This window comes from Hyperolius riggenbachi, chromosome 4 (assembly GCF_040937935.1).
Source record: "Hyperolius riggenbachi isolate aHypRig1 chromosome 4, aHypRig1.pri, whole genome shotgun sequence".
Lineage (NCBI taxonomy): Eukaryota > Metazoa > Chordata > Amphibia > Anura > Hyperoliidae > Hyperolius > Hyperolius riggenbachi.
The window spans coordinates 457724946-457746203 of NC_090649.1; the positions used below are offsets into that span (position 1 = coordinate 457724946).

The following is a 21258-nucleotide window of genomic DNA, read 5'->3' on the forward strand; positions in this document are numbered from 1 at the left end:
AAATCGCATATACTCTCACCTATGCGAATTCGCGGCAAAAAACGCATGGGGAATCGCATCCGCATGCAATTTCATCAGCGGTGGAATCCAGGCGATTCTGCACCGCAATAGTGGAAACGAGCCCTCAAAAAGTCAGGTATGCAAGTGATAGTTTCTCAGTAGGTGGGACTCAGTCAGACTATAGTGTAATCCTCACTGATAAGAAATTACAGCCATAATAGCTTCTGACTGCAGGGGATAGATAAAAAAGGTCAATAGTTCATATATTTTAGCTCAGACACACAGAAAGACTGTGTCATTGAGAAGAGGCAATACAACACGAATTCTACTTTTTACGTTTTTTTAAACATAAAATTAAACTGTGAGATGTAAAAAAAAGCCATTTTTAGGAGTGGGAAGATAGATACAATCAGTTTATTTTCACCTTGGGTTCACTTTAAAAAAGTTTTCAATCGGCGTGGTGGATTTCTCATAGATACGATTGGAACTGGTGCATTGAATGAATTCTTTAATGCTGTGGATAGGTTAACCACTTCCTCTCGTATCTACGTCCGTGCAAAACGCCACTTTACCTCGCAAGGACGTAGATACTCTTCCCTTGTCGCCCCACATCCCGCTTGCTCCTGTGCTTGTTCTCACCACACAGATCGTTCCCATTCATTAAAAAGAAGGTTTGAGCAATTTAAAAATAAAAAAAAAACACCTGGGGCTTCCTCCAGCCCCCTGCATCCATCCTGTGCCCTCGCCGCAGCTCCGGTGGCTCCCGGTCCCCTTGCCAGGTCGGCTTCTTCTGCCCTCCAGCATGCGGCTCACTGGTCGCCCTGACGTCATAGGGACTGTACAGTGCAGGCGCAGAACTATTACGCCTGCACAGTACAGTTATGATGATGTCAGTGCGACTCTGAGAGCCGTTTGCGCAGGCACAGTGGACATTCTGCGCTGGAGGGGACCCTGGGCCATCGGCGGTGAGCGTAGCGGCGGCGAGGGAACAGGACGGCTGGCAGGGGCTGGAGGAAGCCCTAAGTAAGTGGATTTTTTTTATTTTTAAAGTGCTTGGATGTATCCTTTAACCCCCTTGGCGGTATGAAAAATACCGCCAGGGGGAAGCGCAACAGTTTTTTTTATTTTTTTTTTTTTTTTTATCATGTAGCGAGCCGAGGGCTCGCTACATGATAGCCGCTGCTCAGCGGCATCCCCCCAGCCCCGCCGATCGCCTCCGGCGATAGGCGATCAGGAAATCCCGTTCAAAGAACGGGATTTCCTGGAGGGCTTCCCCCGTCGCCATGGCGACGGGGCGGGATGACGTCACCGACGTCACTGACGTCGGGACGTCATTGGGAGTCCCGGGCCACCCCTCGGCGCTGCCTGGCACTGATTGGCCAGGCAGCGCTGGGGTCTGGAGGGGGGGGGGGGCCCGCGCCGCAGCAGATAGCGGCGATCGCAAAGGGGCCGGCGGCGATCAGAGTGCTGGCGCAGCTAGCAAAGTGCTAGCTGCGTCCAGCAAAAAAAAAATTATTAAAATCGGCCCAGCAGGGCCTGAGCGGCACCCTCCGGCGGCTTACCCCGTGTCACACACGGGGTTACCGCTAAGGAGGTTAATCTAAGTCCCCGCGTCATTGATCGCCGGCATCAATGAGATGGCTGCGTTCATAGTAACTTCCGAAGTAACACAGCCACGCATTACTTCCTATTCACGTACTTATAGTATGCTAATAGGTAATAATGCACGAGGACATCTTGTGGCCAAATAGTAAAATTACACCTACATACATTTATTTTAATAAAATGACCCACATTTACAATTAATTCCTTTCCTCCCACAATCTCCCATAGTACCCAAATAAATGTATGTATAAACAAAAAAACATAAACAGTTACCTTAGAGACTGAACTTTTTTAACCACTTAAGTACCAACGGCCACTGCCCCCTTAAGGACCAGAGACCGCTGGTACCAGAAACGGAGGAATAGCAGCAAATACCAACGAATCGCCGCACATACCCGCACATTCCTGTGAGCTGGTCAGGAGCCGCTTTCATTGGCTCCTGACCCTGCTTATCAGTGTAAGCCAATGGGAGCGGCTTATGTTTATAGACAGTGTCAGGAGCAAATGAAATCGGCTCCTGACCTGTTCACAGGGCTCTGCTGTTATAGAGACGGCAGAGCGAGTGAGCTGCGGCGGGGAGACAGCGGTGAGATCGTCGGGAGCGACTAAAGCAGCAGAAACGTGCGGCGGCGATGGATTGAAATCTGCGCCCTGGCAGCCAGGTAGCCATCAAAACAGGATGTAGATTTTAATCCATAAGGTCCTTAACTAGTTAATATGTATGTCAAGAAGGTATTATATTACTATTATTTTTTAAATTATGGGCTTGTAATTGGTGATGAACGCAAAACTGAAAAAAAATGCACCTTTATTTCCAATAAAATATTGGCGCCATACATTGTACTAGGGAAATATTTTAAATGTTGCAATAACCGGGACAAATGGGCAAATTAAATATGTGGGTTTTATCCATTGTAGAATGTTTTCTTTTAAAGAGAACCCGAGGTGGGTTTGCTGAATATTATCTGCATACAGAGGCTGGATCTGCCTATACAGCCCAGCCTCTGTTGCTAACTCAAACCCCCCTAAGGTCCCCCTGCACTCTGCAATCCCTCATAAATCACAGCCACTCTGCTGACAAACAGCTTGTCAGAGCTGGCTGTGTTTATCTCTATAGTGTCAGTCTGCTGCTCTCCCCGCCTCCTGCAGAACTCCAGTCCCCGCCTGCATCCCTTCCCTCCCTGCTGATTGGAGGGAAGGGACGGGGTCACGGACCGGAGCTATGCAGGAGGCGGGGGAGCAGCTGAGACTGACACTACAGATGTAAACACAGCCTCACAGCATGGCTGTGATGTATGAGGGATTGCAGAGTGCAGAGGGACCTTAGTGGGGTTTGGGATAGCAACAGAGGCTGGGCTGTATAGGCAGATCCAGCCTCTGTATGCAGATAACATTCTTTAAACACACCTCGGGTTCTCTTTAAAACTGTAATGGCTGAAAACTGAGAAATAATAATTTTTTTTCCACATTTTCTTAGTATTCCCATTAAAATGCAGTTAGAATAAAAAAAAATCTTAGCAAAAAGTACAATCTAAAGAAATCTTAATTGGTGGCGAAAAAAAACAAGATATAAACTGTTTTGTTGTGATAAGTAGTAATAAAGCTATTGGGGAATGAATGGAAGAAGCACTGAAAGGTGAAAATTGCTCTGGCTTTTAAGGGGAAAACCTCTTGGAGGTGAAGTGGTTAAATATGATTGTTTCATTCGATCTGAATTCAATTATGGGAAATAAAAATGACAACGTTAATGGGCACTTAGAACTTTCCTGGAGTCTTATATGTTTTATCTACAATTTATTTACCATTAGTACCACACATGCAATAAGTTTATTTCCAGTTCAGGTGTGCTTTAAATTTTAACTGCAGATGTGCACATGTAACTGCCATCACTGCTAATTTATGCTCTGCCAGCAGTCCTCCTTCTGCCTTGATATGACCCAGCCAAGGATTGCCAAATTCTGCCAGCTATTAGTATTAGCATAATCATTCCAGACCAGGTTTACAAGATTGCCTATGTGTTCTGTAGGCCCAGGACACGCATGGAGGTCAGGTTTACCTGTCGTTCCAGGCTCCCGCCCATTCTCCTTGACCCCAAGGATTCCAAAGCCGAATTAATCTATGTAATTGTCCATTTTTCAGCTGGACCTGTAAACAAATATGGATAGAAATATAAAAATATGCTTCTTTGATGTCCCATCCCCCCAGCTGCCTCTCTCTCCCCAACCCTGCCTATCGTGTTATCCCTACTTTTGTACCATTTCCAACTTTTGTACCATTTCCAACCCCCCCCCCCCCCCCCCCCCCCCACACACACACACACACACGCACACACACTTTTTTATTTGTACACTAGAGGGAGTTAGGTTTGGAGGGCAAATACGCACTATAGAGAGTGAGGTTTCAAGGTGGATAGTAGTTAACACTAGAGGGAACTAGTTTTAGGGGTAGATTTCACTAGATGTTAACACTAGAGGGAGCTAGTTTCAGGGGTAGTTTTCACTAGAAGGTGTGACGTTTAGGGGTTAATAGTAGTTAGCTCTAGACAGAGCCGGGACAAGGTCCTGCAACACCCAAGGCTGAGAGACCAAAGTGCGCCCCCCATCCCTCCCACCCCAGTTGTCACACACTGATTGTTATTAGACTAAGAAGTGCCCCAGGGCCCCCAACACCTTCATCTCTAGTTATCTGACTTGCAGTCACTGCCATGTATTCCCTTTTTTATTTCTCTCTGCTTCAAACACAATAGGTGAATGATAACTGAGTGAGTTCTGCGCTCCCTCGTACACTGCGCCCTTAGGCTGGAGCCTCTCTCGCCTCTGCCTCAGCCCGGCCCTGGCTCTAGAGGGCGATAGATTTAGAGGTGAGTAGTATTTATCATCGGTGACCTGCTCTTTCAGACGCTATGCAAGCTGCAGTTTGGTGTCAGAGAACATAGCATTAAAAAGTGCCTACAAAGCCACTCACTAGAACAACGTAATAATGTAACTAAGATAATGAAGCGTAACAGCTAACTGCTGCTGGATACAGAAAGCTGAGACGATAAATCAACGTTAACTCTGCAGGCATCTCTCCGAAATGAACTCATTTTGCATCATGTGACCCAGTTAAGGATCTGTGTACAGTACAGTGAATATCCCCTGCAGTCTTTACCTGTCTCGCGTTCGTTATACAGTAAGCATGGCGTTCCACCAGTCCTTTATTGGTAAATATGTTTTCTGGAGGTCGCTGAGGAAATAAGAAGCATCTGTTAAGAAATCAACCTACAACTGAAACACCCAGATTGCAACCAATTGAAAATTTTGGAATTCCTCTGTAATTTTATTGGACTAAACATGTGCTCGGCGTTGAATTAAGATATTCAGATGTAAGGGTTTTTTTTTGGTTTTTAAATAAAGTTGTAATATTATTGAATAAGTGAAGGGTCTGGGTAAAGACAATATTTGTTCACTTCCTGTTCATAAAACTAAAGAGAATTAGCTCACTCTCTCACAGAGGTGGGCTTAGGCCCCTTTCACACTAGCTAAGGAATAAACATCCATATTGTTGGCAGTATCAACAGAACTACCTAAACTGCAGTACAGTAAAGCGACCACAAGATGTCACTGTAAAATGTAAAGTGCTGCAAGGATCTCTATGGTATTGTTATTTCCAGTATTCTCTCTGTGTTCCTCTCTGTTCTAAGTAAGCTGCATTTCCTGATGGTGTGTGTGTATGATTTATCTCTGTATGTTTTTCTTCAGTAAAGAGTTCTAACTTGTTATTCTGGGTGCCTATCTGTGTGTACAGAACACTCTGCTCCATCACATAATTTACATAAATGTTGGTGCTCTTCTGGTATACAGTACTTTTTGCCATGTCTGTATGCTTTTGCATTGGCGTTCCCGCTTCCTATTTAATGTCATTTGAGTCCCTATATAGTGTGAAAAAAAAATATCCTGTTCTGTTTAAAAAAAAAGTACTATGCACACAAATATGACGGGACATAGAGTGCGAATATCATAATAAGGTTGCATTCTAAATTGCCTGGACATGGATCTGCCAAACATATAAACATGGTTAAAATGTATAGCCTCTGAGGAAGCGTTTTCTACGCGAAATGGCTGTCAGGCTTGCTAACCCCCACTGCTGTATGTGCTGGTGATTAACCACTTTCCCCTCCACTACAGTATATCTACGTCAGCTGTGGCACCCTCCAAGCCACAGCGACGTAGATATACTGACCAGGCTGCAGTCCTGCTGTGCACGGTCGGGTGCTCTTTAGAGTGCACCCTCCGGCACTGTCAGCTGCAATACTAATTGGTGGAAGGGAACATGTTCCCTTTTGGCCAATTAGTCCACCCCCCTCCCATGAATGATCGCTGCAGTAGTGAACTGCAGCGATCCTTCATCTGTCCCCCTCGGCGCACAAATAGTTAATAAAAATGCACAAGCAAGCAGCCACACTCACCTACCTCGGTCCTGCGGCGATCCTGAAGCCTGATCCTCCGATCACCGCGCTGAAGTCAGCCGCATATTGCCGGTTATCCGGGTCCCGGCTTGATGACGTCATCATTCAGGATAGTTGCAGGACCGAGGTAGGTAAGTGTAGCTGCTTGCTTGTGCATTTTTTTAAAACTATCTCTGCATGGAGGGGGCGGCCTGATGGGGGGGGGGGGGGGGGCATCTGGCTATAGATTCTTGGGGGGAGAGGGATATGCAAAGGGGGGCATACATGTTTACTGGGGGACATATGAGTAACCAAGGGGAGGGGGGGTTTACAAATTTTGCGCATCTGGGCACCTGGGGGGGGCATACCTTAATACTGGGGGCACATTTGGCTATAATGGGGGGGCAGCGCTAATCCTGGGGGTACATCTGGCCATAATGGGGGTAATCCTGATCTGGGGACACATCTGGCTATAAAGAGGGGCACTATTCCTGGGGGTGCATCTGGCAATCTATTCTGGGGGTGGCAAACACTAGAGTTGGGCCGAACCTCCGATTTTCGGTTCGCGAACCGGGTTCGCGAACTTTCGCGAAAGGTTCGGTTCGCGTTAAAGTTCGCGAACCGCAATAGACTTCAATGGGGATGCGAACTTTGGAAAAAAAAAATAATTATGCTGGCCACAAAAGTGATGGAAAAGATGTTTCAAGGGGTCTAACACCTGGAGGGGGGGATGGCGGAGTGGGATACATGCCAAAAGTCCCCGGGAAAAATCTGGATTTGACGCAAAGCAGCGTTTTAAGGGCAGAAATCACATTGAATGCTAAATGACAGGCCTAAAGTGCTTTCAAACATCTTGCATGTGTATACATCAATCAGGTAGTGTAATTAAGGTACTGCTTCACACTGACACACCAAACTCATCGTGTAACGCACCGCAAACAGCTGTTTGTGTAGTGACGGCCGTGCTTTACTGGTGCGCACCATGGCGAGAGTGCAGGTTTTGGTGGCTTTACAGCCCATATGGTCATCTGGCTGATGTAGCTGAATGACAGAACAGTGACTGTCCAGCTGATCAAATTTGGTCTGACCACAATGAGGCAACGACCTTATTATCGTGGGTGTGCCCCCCGAGACACTCATCTAGGCGCCGGTCATTGCTCCATTGTGATACGCAAGCCCCTTCACCACGGCAAGGTAATGATCACGAAGGGGAATGGGCGCATGTACATGCCTTTTCTTTTGTTGTTGCAGCTGCCCGCAGTGCAGCCAGAAAAATTAGGCAGTCATGTACACGCACCCGAAAAATTATTACAGCGGCCGCTGCTAGCAGCGGCCTAAAAAATTCAGCAATCCGCCTGGAGTCCCGGACCCTGTTGGTGGTGGCGGAGAAGGTAGTCAAGCGGCCTGCAGGCAGACATGCTGTGTGGAGGGACTGGGAGCGACTTAGTCTTCTTGGGGCAGGCCAGGCAGCCAGTCACACGGCGTGCAGGCAGAGATGCTGTATGTGCGGGGACTGACTTAGTCTTGGGGCGGGCAGCAGCCCTCCGGGATCCATGCCTCATTCATTTTGATAAAGGTGAGGTACTTAACACTTTTGTGACTTAGGCGACTTCTCTTCTCTGTGACAATGCCTCCAGCTGCGCTGAAGGTCCTTTCTGAGAGGACGCTTGCGGCAGGGCAGGAGAGAAGTTGGATGGCAAATTGGGACAGCTCTGGCCACAGGTCAAGCCTGCGCACCCAGTAGTTCAAGGGTTCCTCATCGCTGTTCACAGCAGTGTCTACATCCACACTTAAGGCCAGGTAGTCGGCTACCTGCCGTTCCAGGCGTTGGTGGAGGGTGGATCCGGAAGGGCTACGGCGAGGCGTTGGACTAAAGAACGTCCGCATGTCCGACATCACCATGAGATCGCTGGAGCGTCCTGTCTTTGACTGCGTGGACACGGGAGGAGGATTAGTGGCAGTGGTACCTTGCTGGCGTTGTGCCGTCACATCACCCTTAAAGGCATTGTAAAGCATAGTTGACAGCTGGTTCTGCATGTGCTGCATCCTTTCCACCTTCCGGTGAGTTGGTAACAGGTCCGCCACTTTGTGCCTGTACCGAGGGTCTAGTAGTGTGGCCACCCAGTACAGCTCATTCCCCTTGAGGTTTTTTATACGGGGGTCCCTCAACAGGCAGGACAGCATAAAAGACGACATCTGCACAAAGTCGGATCCAGTACCCTCCATCTCCTCTTGCTCTTCCTCAGTGACGTCAGGTAAGTCAACCTCCTCCCCCCAGCCGCGAACAATACCACGGGAAGGTTGAGCAGCACAAGCCCCTTGCGATGCCTGCTGAGGTTGTTCTCCTGCCGCTGTCCCCTCCTCCTCCTCCTCCTCCCCCAAAGAAACACCTTGCTCATCATCCTCTGAGTCTGATTCGTCTTCTGCACACGACTTCTCTTCTTCCTCCTCCTCCCCCCTCTGTGCTGCCGCAGGTGTTGAGGAAACAGCTGGGTCTGATGAAAATTGGTCCCATGCCTGTTCCTGCCGTAACGGTTCCTGGTCACGCTCATTCGCAGCTTCATCCGCCACTCTACGCACAGCACGCTCCAAGAAGTAAGCGTAGGGAATTAAGTCGCTGATGGTGCCCTCACTGCGGCTCACCAGGTTGGTCACCTCCTCAAACGGCCGCATGAGCCTGCATGCATTCTCCATCAGTGTCCAGTTGTCGGGCCAGAACATCCCCATCTTCCCAGACTGTTTCATTCTACTCCAGTTGTAGAGGTAGTGGGTCACGGCTTTCTTCTGTTCTAGCAGGCGGGAGAACATGAGCAGGGTCGAGTTCCAGCGAGTCGGGCTATCGCAAATGAGGCGTCTCACCGGCATGTTGTTTTTGCGCTGAATTTCCGCAAAGCGTGCCATGGCTGTGTAAGACCGCCTCAAATGCCCACAGAACTTCCTGGCCTGCTTCAGGACATTCGCTAAGCCAGGGTACTTTGCCACAAATCTTTGAACCACTAGATTCATGACATGTGCCATGCAGGGTATGTAGGTCAGCTTCCCCATATGAAAAGCGGCAAGCAGATTGCTGCCGTTGTCGCACACCACGTTGCCTATCTCCAGGTGGTGCGGGGTCAGCCACTCATCCACCTGTTTCTTAAGAGCAGCCAGGAGAGCTGCTCCAGTGTGACTCTCCGCTTTGAGACAAGCCATGTCTAAGATGGCGTGACACCGTCGTACCTGGCATGCAGCATAGGCCCTGCGGAGCTGGGGCTGTGTAGCTGGAGAGGAGAACTGCCACTCAGCCAAGGAGGAGGAGGACAGCGAAGAGCATGTAGCAGGAGGAGAGGAGGTGGCAGGAGGCCTGCCTGCAAGCCGTGGAGGTGTCATAATTTGGTCCGCTGCGCCCTGCTTGCCATCGTTCACCACCAGGTTCACCCAATGGGCTGTGTAGGTAATGTAGCGGCCCTGCCCGTGCTTGGCAGACCAGGCATCCGTGGTCAGGTGTACCCTTGACCCAACGCTCTTCGCAAGAGATGACACCACTTGCCTCTCAACTTCACGGTGCAGTTGGGGTATGGCCTTTCTCGAAAAATAAGTGCGGCCTGGCATCTTCCACTGCGGTGTTCCGATGGCCACAAATTTACGGAAGGCCTCAGAGTCCACCAGCCGGTATGGTAACAGCTGCCGAGCTAACAGTTCCGCCACGCCAGCTGTCAGACGGCGGGCAAGGGGGTGACTGGCCGAAATTGGCTTCTTCCGCTCAAACATTTCCTTCACGGACACCTGACTGCTGCTGTGGGCAGAGGAGCAGGAAGCGCTCAAGGGCAGAGGCGGAGTGGAGGAGGGTGCCTGTGAAGGTGGAAGGGAGAAAGCGGCAGAAGCAGATAATGCACCTGATGGAGGAGGAAGAGGAGAAGGAGGGTGGCTTTGCTTTTGTGTGCTGCTGCTGCTTTTGCTCAGGTGGCCATCCCATTGCTGTTTGTGCCTTTTCTCCAGGTGCCTTCGTAAGGCACTTGTCCCTACGTGAGTGTTGGCCTTTCCACGGCTCAATTTTTGTTGGCAGAGTGAGCAGATGGCTTTGGTCCGATCTGAGGCACACACATTAAAAAATTTCCACACCGCTGAGCCACCCTGGGATGTGGGCACTATGGGGACCTCAGCAGCTGATGCTGAAGGGCAAGTTGGCTGGCTGTACATAGGTGGCAATACATGGTGCCGGACACTGCCACCAGCTGTTTCTGACGAAGAGCTGCCCCAGCTTCTTTCAGCAACTTCTCTCCTCCTCCTACTCTCTGACTCCCCCTCTGAACTGTCCCCCTCTTCATCTCCTCTATTGGGTACATACAGTGGATCCCTATCATCGTCATCATCGTAATCATCCTGCCCAGCTTCGCTTGCCTCAGACAAATCCAAACATGCACCAACATCAGTAGGTCCTTCATCCTCCTTACACGTTACATCCATAATGTTGCCGCGTAACTCAGACATATGAGCTGGTGAAAATTCATCTGGCTGTAACAACAATGGCTGTGCATCAGTGATTTCACCACTAAATAATTCTTGCGAAGTGTCAAATGCAGCGGAAGTGGTGCTAGTAGTAGCACTGGTGGCTGAGCAAGATGAGGTGTTCTGTGTCGCTAAATACTCAACCACGTCCTGACAATCTTGGGAGGTGATGGGACGTGCCTTCTTCCGAGCACTGTACTGTGGGCCAGGTCCACACGAAATTACATTTACACGACCTCGCGCAGACCTGCCGGGTGGCCTTCCTCTGGCTCTGCCACTACCTCTTCCTCTACCTGTTTTGTCCATATCGGGTATGCACGGAGTGGTATATCACACTGCGTGCACTCACGTAGGTAGGTGGGTTCACTTAACTGCACAGGTATGCGCACTGATGCGGTGGGTTCACTGAACAGAACAGGTATACAGTGGCGGGTTCACAGAACAGGTATGCAGTGGCGGGTTCACTGAACAGAACAGGTATGCAGTGGCGGGTTCACTTAACTGCACAGGTATGCGCACTGATGCGGTGGGTCCACTGAACAGAACAGGTATGCAGTGGCGGGTTCACTAAACAGAACAGGTATACAGTGGCGGGTCCACTGAACAGAACAGGTATGCAGTGGCGGGTTCACTAAACAGAACAGGTATGCAGTGGCGGGTCCACTGAACAGAACAGGTATGCAGTGGCGGGTTCACTAAACAGAACAGGTATACAGTGGCGGTTCACTAAACAGAACAGGTATACAGTGGCGGTTCACTAAACAGAACAGGTATGCAGTGGCGGGTCCACTGAACAGAACAGGTATGCGCACTGATGCGGTGGGTTCACTGAACAGAACAGGTATGCAGTGGCGGGTTCACTAAACAGAACAGGTATACAGTGGCGGGTCCACTGAACAGAACAGGTATGCAGTGGCGGGTTCACTAAACAGAACAGGTATGCAGTGGCGGGTCCACTGAACAGAACAGGTATGCAGTGGCGGGTTCACTAAACAGAACAGGTATACAGTGGCGGTTCACTAAACAGAACAGGTATACAGTGGCGGTTCACTAAACAGAACAGGTAAGCAGTGGCGGGTCCACTGAACAGAACAGGTATGCAGTGGCGGGTTCACTAAACAGAACAGGTATGCAGTGGCGGGTTCACTAAACAGAACAGGTATACAGTGGCGGTTCACTAAACAGAACAGGTATGCAGTGGCGGGTCCACTGAACAGAACAGGTATGCAGTGGCGGGTTCACTTAACTGCACAGGTATGCGCACTGATGCGGTGGGTTCACTGAACAGAACAGGTATGCAGTGGCGGGTTCACTTAACTGCACAGGTATGCGCACTGATGCGGTGGGTCCACTGAACAGAACAGGTATGCAGTGGCGGGTTCACTAAACAGAACAGGTATACAGTGGCGGTTCACTAAACAGAACAGGTAAGCAGTGGCGGGTCCACTGAACAGAACAGGTATGCAGTGGCGGGTTCACTAAACAGAACAGGTATGCAGTGGCGGGTTCACTAAACAGAACAGGTATACAGTGGCGGTTCACTAAACAGAACAGGTATGCAGTGGCGGGTCCACTGAACAGAACAGGTATGCAGTGGCGGGTTCACTTAACTGCACAGGTATGCGCACTGATGCGGTGGGTTCACTGAACAGAACAGGTATGCAGTGGCGGGTTCACTTAACTGCACAGGTATGCGCACTGATGCGGTGGGTCCACTGAACAGAACAGGTATGCAGTGGCGGGTTCACTAAACAGAACAGGTATACAGTGGCGGGTCCACTGAACAGAACAGGTATGCGCACTGATGCGGTGGGTTCACTGAACAGAACAGGTATGCAGTGGCGGGTTCACTAAACAGAACAGGTATACAGTGGCGGTTCACTAAACAGAACAGGTATACAGTGGCGGTTCACTAAACAGAACAGGTATGCAGTGGCGGGTCCACTGAACAGAACAGGTATGCGCACTGATGCGGTGGGTTCACTGAACAGAACAGGTATGCAGTGGCGGGTTCACTAAACAGAACAGGTATACAGTGGCGGGTCCACTGAACAGAACAGGTATGCAGTGGTGGGTTCACAGCACAGGTATGCAGTGGTGGGTTCACAGCACAGGTATGCAGTGGTGGGTTCACAGCACAGGTATGCAGTGGTGGGTTCAATGAACAGGTATACAGTGGCGGGTCCACTGAACAGAACAGGTATGCAGTGGTGGGTTCACAGCACAGGTATGCAGTGGTGGGTTCACAGCACAGGTATGCAGTGGTGGGTTCACAGAACAGGTATGCAGCCAGACAGGAACAAGCTAAGCCTAACTAATCTTTCCCTAAGAGACAGTCTGCAGCAGCTCGCCCTACTCTGACTAATGCAGGCACACGAGTGGCCTTAATGGCCGCCGCTGCCTGCCTTATATAAGGGGGGGTGGGGCTCCAGGGGCTAGTGTAGCCTAATTGGCTACACTGGGCCTGCTGACTGTGATGTAGAGGGTCAAAGTTGACCCTCCATGTGCATTATGGGGCGAACCGAACTTCCGCAAAGGTTCGCCTGCGGGACGCGAACGCGAACCACTGAAGTTCGCATGGAACCGTTCGCAGGCGAACCGTTCGGCCCAACTCTGGCAAACACAGGGCACTCATCTGGCTATGCTGGGGGGCTGATATTGGGGACACATCTGGCTATACTGGGGTGATACTGGGGACACATCTGGATATCTATACTGGGGCGACTTTAACTGGTGGCACAGTTTTTATGTCAATCGCACTTTTAATTTTTAAACAGAAATTGGTCAAAATTGAGAAATAGTGAATTTTTTTTATTTTTCCCCCCTTTTTCCCATTAACATGCATAGAGAGGAACATTTTACTTGGGACCAAATACCCCCCAATGAAAGCTTAGTTTGTCTTGAAAAAAAAGATATATAGATCATTTATGTGGCACGAGTACAGATTAAGCTATTGGTGATTAAATAGGGACACCGCTAAAGCGTCAAAACTGCTCTGGTCAATAAGGGGAAAACAAGGTCTGGATGCGAAGTGGTTAAAGGTATACCATAGCAGCAACTGTGCCTCAACCTTCTCTTGCTATGCAAACATATAAACCATTATGCAAATCAGCTGTTGGGTGGATTTATTGTCTTAATTACCCAAATTTCTGTATGACTGAATGACTATGATGCTTACATTGATGGAAATGTTACTTCTCTGGATGTCGGCAGCTTCATTGGCTGGTACACTGTTCCTCCGGACATCGATGGTTTCATGCTTAGAAAGAAACATCACAGTCATCATAAAAGGAAATAAAAAATAGACATAAATAATACGTACAGAAACAAACCTGGATAAGTATATTGGCTTATAAAATGCATTCATTTATTTTTACATATTTATGTGTGAGTTAAGCAGTACTTGATGAGATGATTTTGGAAAACATTGCCTTTCACAAAGGTGTACATGTTATAATAATGAAGCTGTTTGAAATAAATTAACTTTCATTTCATGTCAGAATGCATCTTGCTACAATCAGAAATTGTATAAAGACGTTGTCCTTTTTTTAAACCCGACTGGTTTCGCCCTTTTCGCATCGTCAGGGAAAAGAGTGGGTGGCCAAAATCAAATGTGTGTATGGGGCTTTAGAATCAGAATACTAGTGTACCTCGACTCTAGCGTCAAAAGAAAATTTTCCAGGGGGACTAAAAAGGAAGGGGGGGGGGGGGGTGGAGCCATGCGGTGTAGTGCACCGTGCCGAAATAGGGGGGGGAGGAGTTGTGTGGCGCATGCAGCGTTGCACCAAAAAATGGGGGTAACGGAGCGCCGTGCCAAAAAATGGGCATGGCCATGGACCAGGATGTGGGTGTGCTCATGGGTGGAGTCAAACTTAGCAATGGTGGGACATTTGACTAGGACTATAGTAGGAATTAGATTGGTGTCAGACAGGTGCCCCCCATGTGACAGCCCCCTGTTTAGTGACAGGCAACCCCCCTAGCTTAGGTGATTACAGGTATCCCCAGTTCAGTTTTAGGTAGTGACAGGGACCCCCCCTAGTTTAGGTGGTGCCCTCCAGTTTAGGTAGTGACAGATGCCCCCTAGTATAGGTAGTGACATGTGCCCCCCAAAATTAGGTAGTGACATGTGCCCCCCAAGATTAGGTAGTGACAGGTGCCCCCCAGTGTATGTAGTGACAGGTTCCCCCCATGTTTAGTGACAGGGACCCCCACTCACTGTCATCCCAGCAGCCAGCCAAGCGTCAGACCTCAGAATCAGCCGGCAACCAGTGAGAGCGGGAACACAGTACCCCCATGGACATAGTGATGTCATTTCCACATATCAGTGCAGTGTCCGCAAGGTCCTAGCACCTGCACTCTCTGGTTGCCGGCTGATCGGTGGTCTGACGCTGGGCTGGCTGCTGGCAATTAGGCAGCAGGGACGGCCGAGGGGGGAGGGGCGGCCGCCCCATTTTGCCCATATGTGCGGACGCCCGTGTTTGAGAGTACTGCTATCGATTAACTCTTAGCAAGTGCAAGATACAAAATCAATGCATCACGACTCAAAACCAAACACTAAACTCTTGAAATGTATGGGTTACAAATGTTATCGTTAAGGTGGCCATACATTACCTGATGGCTACGAGATCGACCAGCAGATAGATCCCTCTGGGAACGAATCTGTTCCAAAAGGGATATATTGCCTGCCCACAGCTATCCAATATATTTCAGCGTGAAATCTATTGTAAATCTACAATACTACTGCCCACTAGTGTTGGGCGAACAGTGTTCGCCACTGTTCGGGTTCTGCAGAACATCACCCTGTTCGGGTGATGTTCGAGTTCGGCCGAACACCTGACGGTGCTCGGCCAAACCGTTCGGCCACATGGCCGAACTAAGAGCGCATGGCCGAACGTTCCCCGAACGTTCGGCTAGCGCTGTGATTGGCCGAACGGGTCACGTGGTTCGGGCCCGAACGCGCTCTGATTGGCCGAACGGTCACGTGGTTCGGGTAAATAAATACCCGAACCACGTCATATTTCCGCCATTTGTCTGTGGGTTTAGCTTTGGGTAGGCAGGCAGGGTAGTTCGCTCTCCAGCCACGCTAGCCAGGGTCCCCCCCAGTCATTGTGTGTCGCTGCTGGGAATAGTAGTACACCGCTCGCTCAGCCACACTATATATATAGCATTGTTTACTGCCACTGTGTACCTCGCTCAGCCACGCTATATATAGCATTGTGTTTTCTGACACTCTGTGTACACGGCTTAGCCTGGCTATATAGCATTGTGTGTACTGCCACTGTGCACCTCGCTCAGCCACGCTATATATAGCATTGTGTTTTCTGACACTCTGTGTACACGGCTTAGCCTGACTATATAGCATTGTGTGTACTGCCACTGTGCACCTCGCTCAGCCACGCTATATATAGCATTGTGTTTACTGCCACTCTGTGTACACGGCTCAGCCAGACTATATAGCATTGTGTGTACTGCCACTGTGTACCTCGCTCAGCCACGCTATATATAGCATTGTGTTTTCTGACACTCTGTGTACACGGCTTAGCCTGACTATATAGCATTGTTTGTACTGCCACTGTGCACCTCGCTCAGCCACGCTATATATAGCATTGTGTTTACTGCCACTCTGTGTACACGGCTCAGCCAGACTATATAGCATTGTGTGTACTGCCACTGTGTACCTCGCTCAGCCACGCTATATATAGCATTGTGTTTTCTGACACTCTGTGTACACGGCTTAGCCAGACTATATAGCATTGTGTGTACTGCCACTGTGTACCTCGCTCAGCCACGCTATATATAGCATTGTGTTTTCTGACACTCTGTGTACACGGCTTAGCCTGACTATATAGCATTGTGTGTACTGCCACTGTGCACCTCGCTCAGCCACGCTATATATAGCATTGTGTTTACTGCCACTCTGTGTACACGGCTCAGCCAGACTATATAGCATTGTGTGTACTGCCACTGTGTACCTCGCTCAGCCACGCTATATATAGCATTGTGTTTTCTGACACTCTGTGTACACGGCTTAGCCTGACTATATAGCATTGTGTGTACTGCCACTGTGCACCTCGCTCAGCCACGCTATATATAGCATTGTGTTTTCTGACACTCTGTGTACACGGCTTAGCCTGACTATATAGCATTGTGTGTACTGCCACTGTGCACCTCGCTCAGCCACGCTATATATAGCATTGTGTTTTCTGACACTCTGTGTACACGGCTTAGCCTGACTATATAGCATTGTGTGTACTGCCACTGTGCACCTCGCTCAGCCACGCTATATATAGCATTGTGTTTACTGCCACTCTGTGTACACGGCTTAGCCTGACTATATAGCATTGTGTGTACTGCCACTGTGCACCTCGCTCAGCCACGCTATATATAGCATTGTGTTTACTGCCACTCTGTGTACACCGCTCAGCCAGACTATATACCATTGATTACTGACACTCTGTGTACACCGCTCAGCCAGACTATATACCATTGTTTACTGCCACTCTGTGTACACCGCTCAGCCAGACTATATACCATTGTTTACTGACACTCTGTGTACACCGCTCAGCCAGACTATATACCATTGTTTACTGCCACTCTGATTCTGCTGGGAACAGTAGTACACCGCTCGCTCAGCCAGACTATATAGCATTGTGTTTACTGCCACTCTGTGTACACCGCTCAGCCAGACTATATACCATTGTTTACTGACACTCTGTGTACACCGCTCAGCCAGACTATATACCATTGTTTACTGACACTCTGTGTACACCGCTCAGCCAGACTATATACCATTGTTTACTGACACTCTGTGTACACCGCTCAGCCAGACTATATACCATTGTTTACTGACACTCTGTGTACACCGCTCAGCCAGACTATATACCATTGATTACTGACACTCTGTGTACACCGCTCAGCCAGACTATATACCATTGTTTACTGACACTCTGTGTACACCGCTCAGCCAGACTATATACCATTGATTACTGACACTCTGTGTACACCGCTCAGCCAGACTATATACCATTGTTTACTGACACTCTGTGTACACCGCTCAGCCAGACTATATACCATTGTTTACTGACACTCTGTGTACACCGCTCAGCCAGACTATATACCATTGATTACTGACACTCTGTGTACACCGCTCAGCCAGACTATATTGCATTGTTTACTGACACTCTGTGTACACGGCTCAGCCAGACTATATAGCATTGTTTACTGACACTCTGTGTACACTGCTCAGCCAGACTATATACCATTGTTTACTGCCACTCTGATTCTGCTGGGAACAGTAGTACACCGCTCGCTCAGCCAGACTATATAGCATTGTGTTTACTGCCACTCTGTGTACACCGCTCAGCCACACTATATAGCATTGCGTACTCTGCCAGTCAGTGTGTATATTGCTGGGATCAGTAATACTCCACTCACCGTCAACCACTATATGAGCTCAACATGAGTTCCCCAGAGACCTCCGCTGTGAGCAGCACTCCCAACAACAGCAACAGCCAACGCCCCACGCAAGCTATAACATCCACCCCAGCAGCCAGTGGTCAGCAGCAGCCCTCCCCGGAGGAGAACGTTGTGTCCATTGGTCCGTCGCCAGAGCGATTAATGAGGGCTGCCATTGAGGAGATGATGGGGCCTGATGTGGAGGAGGAGGTCTGGCTCAGGCCAGCATCCCAAGTTAATGTTGAGGACGATGAGGGGTCTGTGTCTGGGGATGTTGGGGTGGCAGAGGTGGTGGGTGGGTCAGACTCAGGAGAAGAGTTGTATGATGAGGATGATGATCGGGACCATCTGTATGTGCCTCAGAGTCCGACCCCGGAAAACATGTTGTATCGTGTGTTTAGGTACTAAAATCTGCGTTCCCTCCCAGTAGTGTTGGGCGAACAGTGTTTGCCACTGTTCGGGTTCTGCAGAACATCACCCTGTTCGGGGTGACTATATAGCAGACTATATAGCATTGTGTTTAATGCCACTCTGTGTACACGGCTCAGCCACACTATATAGCATTGTGTTTACTTCCACTCTGTGTCTGCTGGGAACAGTAGTACACCGCTCACCCGCCACTGTATAGCATTGTGCTCTGTGTCGCTGCTGACAATAGTGGTACACCGCTCACCCACCACTGTATAGCATTTCTGTACTGCCACTGTACTGCTGCCAGTCAGCGTGTACTTTAAGGATAAGTGAAATGAGGAAGAAATCCGGTGAAAGAGGGAGGGGCAAGTGAAGAGGTGTTTCCCCTGACGGTTCACGTACAGGCCACAGGGGAGCACCCAAGAAAACCCACTCAATACCGCCCATGTTGTCCAGGACAACAACCCTCACAGATCCAAAAGAACAGGACCAGTTAATTACTTGGATGACCTCTCAAGCGTCCAGCAGTGGGTTAAGCAGCACCAGCACATCACGCACGAGGTCCGAGTCCTCAGCCAGTTAAAGTCTGGGCTTTCTTTGAAGACTGCACTGAGGATGTTACCATGGTGATTTGCAAGGTGTGCAAGACCCGCCTGAGCAGGGGGAAAAGTATTAACAACCTCTCCACCACCAGCATGAGCCGCCACATTCTATCCAAACATCCCACTCTGTGGGCAAACGCGGCAGGACAGGGTACCACCAGCAACACTGCCTCCCTTGGGTTCACCAGACTCACCACCAGACCCGCCTCAGCAGCAGCAGTAGCCCAGCCATTGCGTGGTTCACAACATTCACAAACATCAGACGATGCTGACACTGTCACTTTCCGGACTAGTGCTCTTGAGGTCTCCCAGTGTTCATCAAACACAACAACCAACAGCCCTTCGGTGTGCAGCCCTACGGTTGAGTTGTCTGTCTCTGAGATGTTTGAGCGCAAGAGGAAATTGCCAGCAAATGACCCCCGGGCCGTGGCAGTAACAGCCAGCCAGCATAGCCAAGCTTCTGGCCTGCGAAATGCTGCCATATCGAGTGGTGGAGACAAACAGCTTCAAGGGCATGATGTCAGTGGCCATCCCACGTTACGTGGTTCCCAGCCGCTACCACTTTGCGCGCTCTGCAGTGCCTGAGTTGCATGAGCACGTGGTCAGCTAAATAACCCGTAGCTTGAAGAATGCCGTTGCCTGCAAGGTTCACCTCACCACTGACACCTGGACGAGTGCGTTCGCCCAGGGTCGATACATCTCCCTTACCGCGCACTGGGTGAACCTTGTGGAGCCTGGCAGCGATTCCTCACCTGCTACGGCGCGGGTGTTGCCCACGCCGCAAACAGCTGCACCGCCGTCCCTCCCACTGGATAACAACAGCAGCACCTACCTCTCTGACTCCTTCTCCTCCAACGCATCTCAAAGCTGTACCTCATCCGGAAATGCTAACCCAGCACCAGCAGCAGTAGGATCGTGGAAGCAGTGCAGCACAGCTGTTGGCATGCGTCAGCAAGCGTTGCTGAAGCTGATCTGCCTTGGGGATAAGCAGCACACAGGGGAGGAAATTTGGAGGGGAATAAAGGAACAGACGGATTTGTGGCTGGCACCGCTGGACCTGAAACCGGGCATGAAGCTAGACACCTGGCACGAACTGGCAATGTACGCAATAAAGGTGCTGGCTTGCCCGGCAGCCAGCGTTATGTCAGAACGCTGTTTCAGTGCTGCCGGAGGCATCGTCACAGATCGGCGTATCCGCCTCTCCACAGAAAATGCAGACCGTCTGACTCAAATTAAAATGAATCAATCCTGGATTGGAAACGACTACGCAACACTCCAGGACCCCAACCAAGTAACATGACCGATGAACATCTGGGATGGTTTAGCGTTTCCGGTCCCTGTTTATTGAACCTCTCATCTGTATTACATTTATGACTGCATGGCGGCAAAAAGCATTGCTGCTATATCCGCACGCTTTTTGTCCTCATGCAAGGCCTGGGTTGTTGTGTCTCACAAAGCGTGGCCTTCTCCTCCTATGCCTCCTCCTGTTCCATCACGTGTGCTGCTGCTGCTGCTGGGTTAGCGTTGCCGGTCCCTGTTTATGGAACCTCTTATCTTTATTACATTTATGACTGCATGGCGGTACAAAGCATGCTATCCGCACGCTTTTTGTCCTCATGCAAGGCCTGGGTTGTTGTGTCTCACAAAGCGTGGCCTTCTCCTCCTGCGCCTCCTCCTGTTCCATCACGTGTGCTGCTGCTGCTGCTGCTGGGTTACCGTTGCCGGTCCCTGTTTATGGAACTTCTTATCTTTATTACATTTATGACTGCATGGCGGTACAAAGCATGCTATCCGCATGCTTTTTGTCCTCATGCAAGGCCTGGGTTGTTGTGTCTCACAAAGCGTGGCCTTCTCCTCCTGCGCCTCCTCCTGTTCCATCACGTGTGCTGCTGCTGCTGCTGGGTTACCGTTGCCGGTCCCTGTTTATAGAAACCTCTTATCTTTATTACATTTATGACTGCATGGCGGTACAAAGCATGCTATCCGCACGATTTTTGTCCTCATGCAAGGCCTAAGTTGTTGTGTCTCACAAAGCGTGGCCTTCTCCTCCTGCGCCTCCTCCTGTTCCATCACGTGTGCTGCTGCTGCTGCTGGGTTACCGTTGCCGGTCCCTGTTTATGGAACCTCTTATCTTTATTACATTTATGACTGCATGGCGGTACAAAGCATGCTATCCGCACGCTTTTTGTCCTCATGCAAGGCCTGGGTTGTTGTGTCTCACAAAGCGTGGCCTTCTCCTCCTGCGCCTCCTCCTGTTCCATCACGTGTGCT

The 21258-nt window shown here is 49.7% G+C and overlaps 1 protein-coding gene across 1 annotated transcript in view; it reads right to left on the reverse strand.

Annotated features, from left to right (window-relative positions):
* LOC137504856 (calpain-13-like) overlaps positions 1-21258 on the reverse strand; it is a 143547-nt gene that overhangs the window by 65044 nt on the left and 57245 nt on the right. The window contains exons 9-11 of the mRNA XM_068233448.1: positions 13698-13778; positions 4756-4830; positions 3662-3750 (exon numbers count right to left, since the gene is read on the reverse strand). Of these exons, the coding sequence (XP_068089549.1) occupies positions 3662-3750; positions 4756-4830; positions 13698-13778 (245 nt within the window). The remainder of the gene's footprint in view (positions 1-3661; positions 3751-4755; positions 4831-13697; positions 13779-21258) is intronic.